This window comes from Thalassophryne amazonica, chromosome 6 (genome assembly GCF_902500255.1).
Source record: "Thalassophryne amazonica chromosome 6, fThaAma1.1, whole genome shotgun sequence".
In the NCBI taxonomy this organism is placed as follows: domain Eukaryota; kingdom Metazoa; phylum Chordata; class Actinopteri; order Batrachoidiformes; family Batrachoididae; genus Thalassophryne; species Thalassophryne amazonica.
Genome location: NC_047108.1, coordinates 86,087,216 through 86,100,040, shown reverse-complemented (window position 1 = coordinate 86,100,040; position 12,825 = coordinate 86,087,216). Strand labels below are relative to the sequence as shown.

Genomic DNA, 12,825 nt, shown 5'->3' with positions numbered 1-12,825 from the left:
AGCCACACGGCAAGGACAACACCACCACATACAAACAGATTTCACGCACGGACATTCACAGCTCAGACAGGAAATCTTGCAAACTCTCTCGAGATTAAACGTGACCTCAGAGTAAACAAACGGAGGTACTTTGTGGACTATTTACAACAGAAGGAAAAAACGATACAAAAAGAAAAAGAAAAGGCATTCTTTAAAGGAGTGGGGACAGCGCGACCACCGGACTTTCTGGTAAGTCAGAACAGCTGTTTTGATTTTATTTTCCGCTCCGTGCATCCGTCACCTCGCTTTCTGATTAGCTGAACGTCACATTCAGCAGGCTGCGTGCTCATTTTGGTCGGAGGACACAACACACACTGTGATATCGGGCCAAGAAAATCCAACATGTTGAATATCCCCGATTTACGATCTGAGCGCTCCTGACGTCCTTGCGAGCAGATCAGAGCGCTCTTAACACATCACACACGACAGGAATACGAGATTATCTTTAGCATCATCATGATTGTCGGGGCGTCCTTAAGATTGTCGGAAAGGGAAGATCGGGTCCGATATTGGCCTAATTATCCTGCCGTGTGAACCCGGCCTTAGACGAGCGGCAGAGCTCTGAAATGACGCATGCGCAGATGCAAAAGGCAGACCAATTTTTAGGGGCGGACCGTTCAGTCTGCAACACTAGGCCCCTTCATGGACCAAACAACTGCCAAATGCTCTGTATGAGACCTTAGTGCAGTGGATAACTGAAAAAAATCCTTCAAATGGTGATGCAAGCACCAAATTTGGCACAAATACGCCTTAGACATTACCCATTTGAAAAGGCAGGTTGTCCACTTGAATTTTCAATAGACAGCCAGGTAGGGAATTACACAGGAGTCACAATTAAAAAAAATGCTCCAGTTATATGGAAAACTATATCACATTATTTGTCTGATCACAGAAATTCCAAAAAGGTATAGTTTGGACTATCTGTGACTGAATGTTATGGAGTTATGGGGTAAAAACAGCAAGAACGGTGTCAAAGGTTGATACCAGTTTGTACAGGGGTCAAAAGTTAAAGTTGCTCTAATTTTGAAAAAAAAAAAGCAAATTATTGGCTGAGTTAATAGGGTTTTTTTTTTTAAGGAATAGTTTGCATTTGTCATGCTTAGTTATCATGTTACAGGGTAACATATGTCACGTCATAGGAATCCAATGGGCATCGACATGGTTTAACCTTGACTTTTCAGACGAAGCATTCAACACAGTCAAAACTATTCCATTTATTTATTCTATTAGCTCAACCAATCATTTACACCACTTTTTTTTTTTACCAAAATTGGAGCAACTTTAACTTTTTAACCCCTGTGCAAACTGAAATTGTCGTTTTTCACCATTTTTGCTGTTTTTACCCTATAACTCCATAACATTCAGTCGTAGATGGTCCAAACTATTCCCTTTTGAAATCTTTATGCTCAGACAAATAATATGAAATACTTTTCAATATGATTGGAGCATTTTTAAATTTGGACCCCTGTGAAATTCTTCAATTGACCTCTATCTGGCCGCCTATTGAAAATTCAAGTGGACAGTCTGCTTTTTCAAAAGAGTAATGTCTAAGGAGTATTTGTGCCAAATTTGGTGCTTAAATCACCATTTCAAGGATTCCTCTGTAAATATTCTGTTGCACTGCCTCTATTCAGCAACAAGTGACAGCTAGATGCATTTGTACCAGACCATGTTTCAGGTATAGCAAGGGTGTTCACTTTTTTAGCCACAGACATTTCAATTGTTCTTTGTTACTTGTCATTATAATGTCATAGCGTCACTTTCAAGATTGTACAATACAAGTTCCAATTAATAAAAAAAAAAAAACAGGTTATAAAGTATCATATCGTTTCATATCACTGCAGAGTGCAATGAAGTTGCGGACATATACGATCCACAATTATGGCCGTCGGGTGTGTATGTGCGCCGTTACTTTGAGGCACGTAAACCAAAAATTAACAGCGTCCGCTCAGCCTGTGGACCAGAGGCTGGTAACGCTACCCAGAGGAAATGCTCTGAAATTGTATCTGTACCTGTAGCTTCACTGGAGAATAATGGCTACGCAGATCCTGATGAATAAATGTCAGGGATTAATATTGTATCATATAATGCGCGAGGTCTGTGTGTTGGGCACAGTGTAGCAGACAGAGCGCGTCGCTTTGTGGTGGATAAACTGTTGAAGTCTTGTGATGTACTGTGTGTGCAAGAGACTTTTTTAGCTAGGCAGGATTTGGAGAAACTGAATTGCTTACATAAAGATTTTTATGGTGCAGGTGAATCCACTACCGACCTGAGCACCAGGATAATAAGGGGGAGGATAGCCGGTGGTGTTGCAATATTATGGCACAAAAAATATGATCAGGTGGTTAGTGTGGTTAGACTGGATGTGGACTGGGCCATGGGGATAAAGTTCACCTGTGGAGATAGGAATTTTATTGTGCTGAATATATACACACCATATGAGTATCGTGAAAATGAGGATGAATTTCTTAATAGATTGTCTTTTATTATGTCCTTCATACAAGATAATGCATCTACTTGTTTCTTTATTGTGGGTGATTTAAATGCAGATGTCTCTGACAACTCCTTTGTATTTGCTAAACATTTACTACACTTTTGTTGTAATAATGGTCTGATTTTTTCTAGTAAAGTGCTTCTGCCTGATGATAGTTACACCTATATCAGTGATGCGTGGCACACAACCTCATGGTTAGATCATTGCATCTGTACGGCTGATGCTCATGATTCTATTCAGGCCATTAAGGTCAGTTATGAATTTGCTACTACTGATCATGTACCTTTCACTTTTTTTGTGAATATGAATAATATACATGCCCTTTTGCCTGTGGATGAAAATACAGATAAGAGTAGAATAGCATGGCCTAATCTGTCTGAGAAAGATCTGTTTGATTACTGTGAACAGACAAACAACTTGCTCAGTAATGTGTATCTACCTAGAGATGCCATTTCATGCTTTGATATGAATTGTAAGGACCCTCAACATGGTATTGAGTTATGTGCTATGTATGAGAGTGTTCTGAAGGCTCTCCTCACCTCTAGCAAGCCGCTGTATGGAACTAGCTCACACAGGATCAGGCCAGGCTGGAATGGCTGTGTGGGAGAGTTGTATGCAGAGGCCAGAAGTGTTTTTAAAGCATGGGTTGACTCAGGTAAACCTAGATATGGTCCTTTATTTGAGTGTAAAAAACAGGCAAATGCAAACTTTAAATATGCTTTAAGATATATAAAGAGAAATTAAAATATCATGAGGTCTGACTCACTTGCAAGGAAGTTACAAGAAAAAAATGCCAAGGATTTTTGGAAAGAAATTAAGAAAATAAATAGCTGTAAAACATCAATACCAACCAATATTGATGGTGTTAGTGATGTGAAAGGAATCACTAAGTTATGGCAGGAGCACTACAGTGAGTTATTCAACTGTGTTAAAAGCAACACCTTTGTAGTGGGTAACATACATAGTAGTGAGGATGGGATTGTCTTTCCACAGGAAATATATAATGCAGTTATGACACTAAAGGACAACAGGGCATGTGGTATGGATAAGATATCTACTGAGCATTTGAAATATGCCAGTAGGAAACTCTGTCCATTACTTTCTATGTGTTTTACTGTTTTTTTTATTCATGGTCTTTTACCTAATTCAATGTTATCTATCATACTAGTACCCATCATTAAAGATAAAGCTGGTAAGATCAATTCTATGGAGAACTATCGACCTATAGCTTTATCTAGTATTTTGTCAAAGGTCTTAGAAAGGATATTATTGAATAGGTTGGAGGAGTTTGCTTTGACCTCTGACAACCAATTTGGTTTTAAATCTAAACATGGCACTGATATGTGCATTTTTGCACTAAAGGAGATTTTAGATTTGTATAACAGACACAATACCACATTATTTATGTTTTATTGATGCCTCAAAGGCATTTGATCGTGTTAATCATGAGAAGTTGTTTCATAAGTTACACAACAGAGGAGTACCAAAATACCTAATTAGAATACTTGTCTATTGGTATGGGCATCAGTCAGTGTATGTGAAATGGGGTAACACTATGTCTGATGCATTTAATGTTGGTAATGGAGTCAGGCAGGGAAGTGTATTGTCCCCTTACCTCTTTAACATCTATATGGATGAACTGTTAAACAGCTGTAAAACAGGATGTATGGTTGGTGACCACATAATTAATCACCTGATGTATGCAGATGATTTGGTGGTCTTCTGTCCATACAGTGCTGGTCTTCAGCAGTTATTAAGGATATGTTCCCAGTATGGGTATGACTTTGACATTAAATATAATGCCAGAAACAGTAATATCATGATTGTTAGAAGTAAGGCAGATAAGAAGTTGATGACTCCTGACTTCTTCCTGTCTGGCACAGCTCTTAACATAAGTAATGAGGTTAAATACTTGGGGCATTTCATACAAGATGACCTGTCTGATGCCCGTGACATTTATAGACAGTATTGTATGATGTATGCACAAGCAAATATGCTGATCAGAAAATTTGGTATGTGTTCATTTTCTGTAAAAATAGCACTTCTTAGAGCCTTCTGTATCCCAATGTACACTGCCCATTTGTGGCGGCGATATAAAAAAAGCAGTTTACAGAAACTTTATGTGGCATACAATGATGGTATGAGGTTACTGCTCAAAGTGCCTAGATGGAGTAGCGCTAGCCATTTGTTTGTAAATACTGATGTCCTGCTGTGCTCAGGAATTTTATGTATAGCTGTATGTGTAGACTTACAATGTCATGCAACAGCATAATTGTAATGCTAGTGAATCCTGCAGTGAGTACAGTCAGATTCACTTCAAGATTATGGACTCATTGGTGTCACAGTTTATATGTGACTTTTTGAATAATGTCATGTACTGTAGTTTCTTTTTTTTAGATCTTAACTTATTTATTTATACTTTTTCTGTATGATTGTATATGTTTTTATGGACCTTTTGTGTCTGGAATAAAGATTGATGATGAGGATATCTTTTCTGTGGTTGTATTTTGTGGTGAAATATGCACCACATTGCAGGAAATGGCAACTAAAAATTTCAAATGTTCTTTGGTTGCATTAGACTCATTCACAAATCTATGCCCCCCCCTTTACAAAATCCTGGATCTGTCCCTGGTATAACTTCATAAATGCCTGGTGGGTCATGCATACTGACACACCGATTTCACAGGATTCTCATATACAGTAGTATGCATGACTGCAGTCTTGTTTACGATCAATCTTTGTGTTACAGATAATCAGTTTGCTCCAGTAAATGGAATAATTTTTGAGACATACTTACAGTATATAGTATGCAATGTCTCTCTCTCTCTCTCTCTCTCTCTCTCTCTGTCTGTCTCTCTCTCTCTCTCTTCTTTATGTTCATTGTATTACAGACACCCAGTTTAAACTATTAAATATTATAACTTTATAAATGACTGGTCCATGTGTAAACTTCTGTAACATTGTAGTTCGGTGTACTGCGGTTGCTGGATATACCAAATGAACTTTTGAATGAATGGAGTGAATTCATACTGCTAAATGTAATTTTACTTCAAGGACGAAGCTCTATTATTGGAGCTTGGAGAAAAGACCTGCCATGTTACAACCCCTGGCAAAAATTATGGAATCACCGGCCTCGGAGGATGTTCATTCAGTTGTTTAATTTTGTAGAAAAAAAGCAGATCACAGACATGACACAAAACTAAAGTCATTTCAAATGGCAACTTTCTGGCTTTAAGAAACACTATAGAAATCTAGAAAAAAAATTGTGGCAGTCAGTAACGGTTACTTTTTTAGACCAAGCAGACGGAAAAAAATATTGAATCACTCAATTCTGAGGAAAAAATTATGGCATCACCCTGTAAATTTTCATCCCCAAAACTAACACTTGCATCAAATCAGATCTGCTCGTTAGTCTGCATCTAAAAAGGAGTGATCACACCTTGGAGAGCTGTTACACCAAGTGGACTGACATGAATCATGGCTCCAACACAAGAAATGTCAATTGAAACAAAGGAGAGGATTATCAAACTCTTAAAAGAGGGTAAATCATCACGCAATATTGCAAAAGATGTTTGTTGTTCACAGTCAGGTTGTGTCTAAACTCTGGACCAATGCAAACAACATGGGAAGGTTGTTAAAGGCAAACATACTGGTAGACCAAGGAAGACATCAAGCGTCAAGACAGAAACTTAAAGCAATATGTCTCAAAAAATCAAAAATTCACAACAAAACAAATGAGAACGAATGGGAGGAAAACTGGAGTCAACGTCTGTGACCGAACTGTAAGAAACCGCCTAAAGGAAATGGATTTACATACAGAAAAGCTAAACGAAGCCATCATTAACACCTAAAGAGAAAAAAAACAAGGGTACAATGGGCTAAGGAAAACAATCGTGGACTGTGGATGACTGGATGAAAGTCATATTCAGTGATGAATCTCGAATCTGCATTGGGCAAGGTGATGAGCTGGAACTTTTGTTTGGTGCCATTCCAATGAGATTTATAAAGATGACTGCCTGAAGAGAACATGTAAATTTCCACAGTCATTGATGATATGGGGCTGCATGTCAGGTAAAGGCACTGGGGAGATGGCTGTCATTACATCATCAATAAATGCACAAGTTTACATTGATATTTTGGACACTTTCTTATCCCATCAATTGAAAAGATGTTGGGGATGATGAAATCATTTTCAAGATGATAATGCATCTTGCCATAGAGCAAAAACTGTGAAACATTCCTTGCAAAAAGACACATAGGGTCAATGTCATGGCCTGCAAATAGTCCGGATCTTAATCCAATTGAAAATCTTTGGTGGAAGTTGAAGAAAATGGTCCATGACAAGGCTCCAACCTGCAAAGCTGATCTGGCAACAGCAATCAGAGAAAGTTGGAGCCAGATTGATGAAGAGTACTGTTTGTCACTCATTAAGTCCATGCGTCAGAGACTGCAAGCTGTTATACAACCCCTGGCAAAATTATGGAATCACCGGCCTCAGAGGATGTTCATTCAGTTGTTTAATTTTGTAGAAAAAAAGCAGATCACAGACATGAACACAAAACTAAAGTCATTTCAATGGCAACTTTCTGGCTTTAAGAAACACTATAAGAAATCAGGAAAAAAAATTGTGGCAGTCAGTAACGGTTACTTTTTTAGACCAAGCAGAGGGAACAAAATATGGAATCACTCAATTCTGAGGAAAAAATTATGGAATCATGAAAAACAAAAGAACGCTCCAACACATCACTAGTATTTTGTTGCACCACCTCTGGCTTTTATAACAGCTTGCAGTTATTCAAAGTTACAGTAGAAACACAGGCCTGGATTCTGAAGAACTTCTCTCTGGCTGGAGATCCATCTGTTCAGAACCCCGAACAATAGACTAAAGCAGTTGTTATTAAGCACAACAAAGGTAGACCTTATTTCGCAAAATCCTTCCTTTATTGGTCCCCGTAGGCATTCAAGGGAGATCCCACCCACTGCCCATAACCCACGCGATAACGGGACATATGATTTATATTGTAACTTGAATCTCTTGTTCCAATGGTAAAACTGGTTCAACCCAGTTCGACATGCACGTTTAGACAAATAACAGACTAAAATGATGTCAAACTAGAATATAATCAGTTAGTAAAGTCTACTTAATACCAAAACAAATAGCAAGAAAACAAAATAACAAGATCATAGATAACTACACAATATACATACGCCACACACACACACACCACACACACATATAAAATATACACACATCTGAGATTAATCTGATTCCAGACCTCTTGTACCAGGGGCGCTTATTTAAATGCTTGCAGTAGAAAGCAGCAGCCAGCAGATAGAGCCAACTAAACTGTCAATGCTTTGACCAGGGTTTTTTTTTCTTTCTTTCTTCCTTTTCTTTTTCTTTTTCTTCTTTTTTTAATTGCTTCAAAATTATTCAGTGGTTCACAAAGCCACCTGAACCATGTGAAAAATTAGGTTTTCTGAATGAATATTACAGTTCTGAGACTGAATTCAAAGGTTTTCTGACAAAACACACACTAAGTAACATGGCTATTTCAGTCCAAAACACAGCTGCATGTTGGTTAATGTGGTGTTTCCCAACAAGTAACTTATTAGCAGTCTAGTTTTCAGACCTGGAGCTCAAAGAAGAGTAATGTTTGAGGGACGAGGGACAGTTATCTTTGCAACGGCTTCTAATTTTTAGTTTCCTACTTTACATGTCCTCTATGGCTTCCTTTATTTCAGCTTGGATTTGGAGTGAAACATTTTGGCTCCCAGAAAATGTTTCATGGGCAGACTTGGAGCATCCTCCGCCCGGCGTGGAGTACCCTCGGGTGGAACACATAGCGTGCGCCCTACCTCTGGCTCTCGCAATGTTTCTATTGAGGATCTTTTTTGAAAGGTAAATTTGTATCACTACATGATCAAATTTAATGAACATATTTGTAAAAACAGACTGAAACAACTCTTGGTTTTCTTGATTAACAAGAAAAATGTAGAGCTGCTGTGCTCACAAGTACACTAATAAAATTAAATTCAGCTGTAGTTCATAAATGATTTCACTCAGATTCACAGATTGTGAGGGACTCTTTCCACACTTTGCCTCCTCATACCACATTTAATGACAGTGTGTATCATTACATTATATTTTGTTTGAAAAATATATAATAGATAATAAAAATATTTTGCAAGTTTTTATTTTAAATTGTCAAATTGCAAGATTCTATTTTAGAATGCTTCAAACAAAATGAAAGGTGATGAAAATAATGTTTAGTGATGTTCCGCTTCCTATGAGGCTGTGATGAAAGCGTACGCTCGGCTACATGTTTTCAAAATCCAGTGGAGTTTTCCATGGCCTATCTATCTATCCGTGGTAAAAATTTCATCAAAATCTGTGCAGTAGTTTTAACGTAATCCTGCTAACAGACAGACAGATATAAATAAATAAATGATGATTTTATTATGTCCTTGGCAGACGTATTAATGTCTAATACTAACTGAATAGCTAATAATTTAAACCTGAGTAAAATAGTAACTAAAGAGAATATTAATGGAATGTAATCTGAAAAACTACTGGAATATAAAGATAATGTTGTGTGGGCCACTGAAGAGGAGGTACTGCTGGCCCACCACCACCAGAGGGTAATGTTGTGTGGGCCACTGAAGAGGAGGTACTGCTGGCCCACCACCACCAGAGGGCGCCCTGCCTGGAGTGCGGGCTCCAGGCACCAGAGGGCGCTGCCGCCTCACAGGAGCAGCCGGGGTGACAGCTGTCACTTATCACCTATGACAGCTGTCACCAATCATCTGATCCTCAGTGGTATATCAGCAAGACGACATCTCCACCTCTTTGCCGAGATATCGCTCTATCAAGGAGGTAAAGTGCTCAGCCAACTGTGTTGTCTTCCTGACATTAATACTTTGTTACTTTGTGCGTTGGATAGCAGACATTTCTTCCGACGAGAGGTGGAGGTGGTTTTCCCACCATACGTGTTGCTGGGTGCAAACGCACCCACATTTAACTGTTTTTGTTCCTCGCCAACAGTACCAGATCCGACAAGCGGAGGCAGTGGCCACCTGGGAGTTCGGGACTTGGCGGCTCCAGTATTCCCGGGGCTCGGTGGCAGAGGAAATCGTGTGGTTCCGGTTCTGCTTTGGACAGACGTCTCTTATCTTCGAGCCTGCCCACGTGACACATTTTGTGAATTGACTTCTTTGTCTACTATTGTAATCTGCTGTGTTTGTTGTGCTTATTCACAACAGTAAAGTGTTGTTATTTGACTTCCTCCATTGTCCGTTCATTTGCGCCCCCCTGTTGTGGGTCCGTGTTCCTACACTCTCACAACAGGATATCTCGGCCATCGTCATGGACCCCGAGGGGCGTCAACCGGCTGTTGAACGGCCAATGGAAGAGCAGGGCGCACAGGCGTCTGCAGGAGGAATGATCGGTGAGTTGCAGCGAATCCTCACCGCTTTTACGGCTCGGTTGGATCTAATGACCGAGCAGAACGTCCTCCTTAACCGCAGGGTGGAGGCTCTCGCCGCGCAGGTGGAAGCGCGCCCTCAGGGCGCTGCTGCGGCTCCCCCTCCTGTCGATCCTGTGCGCAACAGTGACGTTCCACAGGTCGTTCAACGACCCCTCCCACCTTCCCCTGAAGCATACATAAGCCCTCCAGAGCCGTACGGGGGTTGTGTGGAGATGTGCGCGGACTTTCTTATGCAGTGTTCGCTCGTCTTCACACAACGTCCCGTCATGTACGCGACTGATGCTAGTAAGATAGCTTATGTGATTAATCTGCTTCGCGGTGAGGCACACGCTTGGGCTAAAGCGCTCTGGGAGCTTCAGCCGTGCTGCTGTCAATGAGACAGGGGCGCCGGAGCGCAGCTGCTTATGCAGTCGACTTCCGCATCGCGGCTGCGAGGTCCGGCTGGAATAGCGCTGCCCTCCGTGCCGCCTTCGTAAACGGACTGTCGTTGGTCCTGAAGGAGCATCTGGTGGCCAAGGACGAACCGCGGGATTTAGACGGGCTTATTGATCTCGTTATACGATTAGACAATCGGTTAGAAGAACGCCGTCGGGAACGAGACGAAGGGCGTGGCCGGGCACGCGCCGTCCCTCTCCCTTCCGGTTCCGACCGAGTTCCGCCCTCCCCACGCTCCACGGCCTCTACGCTCCGTGTGGTTACAGCTCCCCCTGCTGATGAAGCTATGGACACGAGCAGGGCCACATTTAGGCCACCAGATAGACAGAGGAGGCTGGTCCGCGGAGCGTGCTTTGTTTGTTGCTCAATAGAGCATCAAGTGAGGGACTGCCCTGAGCGGTTAAACACCAACGCCCACCCCTAGAAACTGGGCTAGGGGTGGGCCAAGACATTCACGTGGGACATACCCATATTGCCACACGACTCCCAGTTACAATCCTTTATGAGGATTTAACCCTGCAGGCCCCAGCACTGGTGGACACGGGCTCTGAAGGGAATCTGCTAGACAGCAGATGGGCCAGGGAGGCAGGGCTCCCTCTGGTGGCGCTTACTTCACCTGTGCAGGTGCGGGCACTAGATGGCTCCCTACTCCCTCTAATCACACATAAGACACCACCAGTAACTCTGGTGGTGTCAGGGAACCACCGGGAGGAGATTGAGTTTTTTGTGACTCCTGCCACCTCCCCTGTGATTCTCGGGTTCCCCTGGATGTTAAAACACAATCCCCGGATCGATTGGCCGTCCGGGGTAGTGGTTCAGTGGAGCGAGACCTGCCATCGGGTATGTTTAGGTTCCTCGGTTCCTCCCGGTTCCCAGGCTAGGGAGGAGGTCAGAGTCCCGCCCAATCTTGGGACGGTGCCGGTGGAGTACCATGACCTTGTGGATGTGTTCAGTAAGGATCTGGCGCTCACCCTTCCCCCGCACCATCCGTACGATTGTGCCATTGATTTGGTTCCAGGCGTTGAGTTCCCGTCCAGCAGGCTGTACAACCTCTCACGACCTGAGCGCGAATCAATGGAGACCTACATCCGGGACTCTTTAGCCGCCGGGTTGATCCGTAATTCCACCTCCCCAATGGGTGCAGGTTTCTTTTTTGTGGGCAAAAAAGACGGCGGACTTCGTCCATGCATTGATTATAGGGGGCTGAACGAAATCACGGTTCGTAACCGATACCCGTTGCCCTTGTTGGATTCAGTGTTCATGCCCCTGCATGGAGCCCAGATATTCACTAAGCTAGATCTTAGAAATGCGTATCACCTGGTTCGGATCCGGAAGGGAGACGAGTGGAAGACGGCATTTAACACCCCCTTAGGTCACTTTGAGTACCTGGTCATGCCGTTCGGCCTTACAAACGCCCCCGCGACGTTCCAAGCATTAGTTAATGATGTCTTGTGGGATTTCCTGCACCGATTCGTCTTCGTATATCTAGACGATATACTCATCTTTTCTCCGGATCCTGAGACTCATGTCCGGCATGTACGTCAGGTCCTGCAGCGGTTGTTGGAGAACCGGCTGTTTGTGAAGGGCGAGAAGTGTGAGTTTCACCGCACTTCTTTGTCCTTCCTGGGGTTTATCATCTCCCCCAACTCCGTCGCTCCTGATCCGGCCAAGGTTGCGGCGGTGAGAGACTGGCCCCAACCCACCAGCCATAGGAAGCTGCAACAGTTCCTCGGCTTTGCAAATTTCTACAGGAGGTTCATTAAGGGCTACAGTCAGGTAGTTAGCCCCCTGACAGCCCTGACCTCTCCAAAAGTCCCCTTCACCTGGTCGGATCGGTGTGATGCCGCGTTCAAGGAGTTGAAACGGCGCTTCTCGTCTGCACCCGTTCTGGTGCAGCCCGATCCTAGTCGCCAGTTTGTGGTTGAAGTGGACGCCTCGGACTCAGGGATAGGAGCTGTGCTTTCCCAGAGCGGAGAGGCCGATAAGGTCCTTCACCCGTGTGCCTATTTTTCCCGCAGGTTGACCCCGGCCGAATGGAACTATGACGTCGGCAATCGAGAACTCCTTGCAGTGAAAGAGGCTCTTGAAGAGTGGAGACATCTGTTGGAGGGAACGTCCGTGCCATTCACGGTTTTCACTGACCACCGGAACCTGGAGTATATCAGGACCGCCAAGTGGCTGAACCCCAGGCAAGCCCGCTGGTCACTGTTCTTCGGCCGTTTTGACTTCCGGATTACCTACCGCCCCGGGACCAAAAACCAGAGATCGGATGCCTTGTCCCGGGTGCATGAAGACGAAGTCAAAACGGAGTTGTCGGATCCACCGGAACCCATCATCCCGGAGTCCGCTATCGTGGCCACCCTCACCTGG

At 43.0% G+C, this 12,825-nt stretch overlaps 1 protein-coding gene across 1 annotated transcript in view; it reads left to right on the top strand.

Annotated features, from left to right (window-relative positions):
• The window catches only part of LOC117512556 (ceramide synthase 5-like), a 26,878-nt gene that overhangs the window by 1,900 nt on the left and 12,153 nt on the right, over positions 1-12,825 (top strand). The window contains exon 2 of the mRNA XM_034172673.1: positions 8,279-8,435. Coding sequence (XP_034028564.1) covers positions 8,279-8,435 — 157 coding nt within the window. The remainder of the gene's footprint in view (positions 1-8,278; positions 8,436-12,825) is intronic.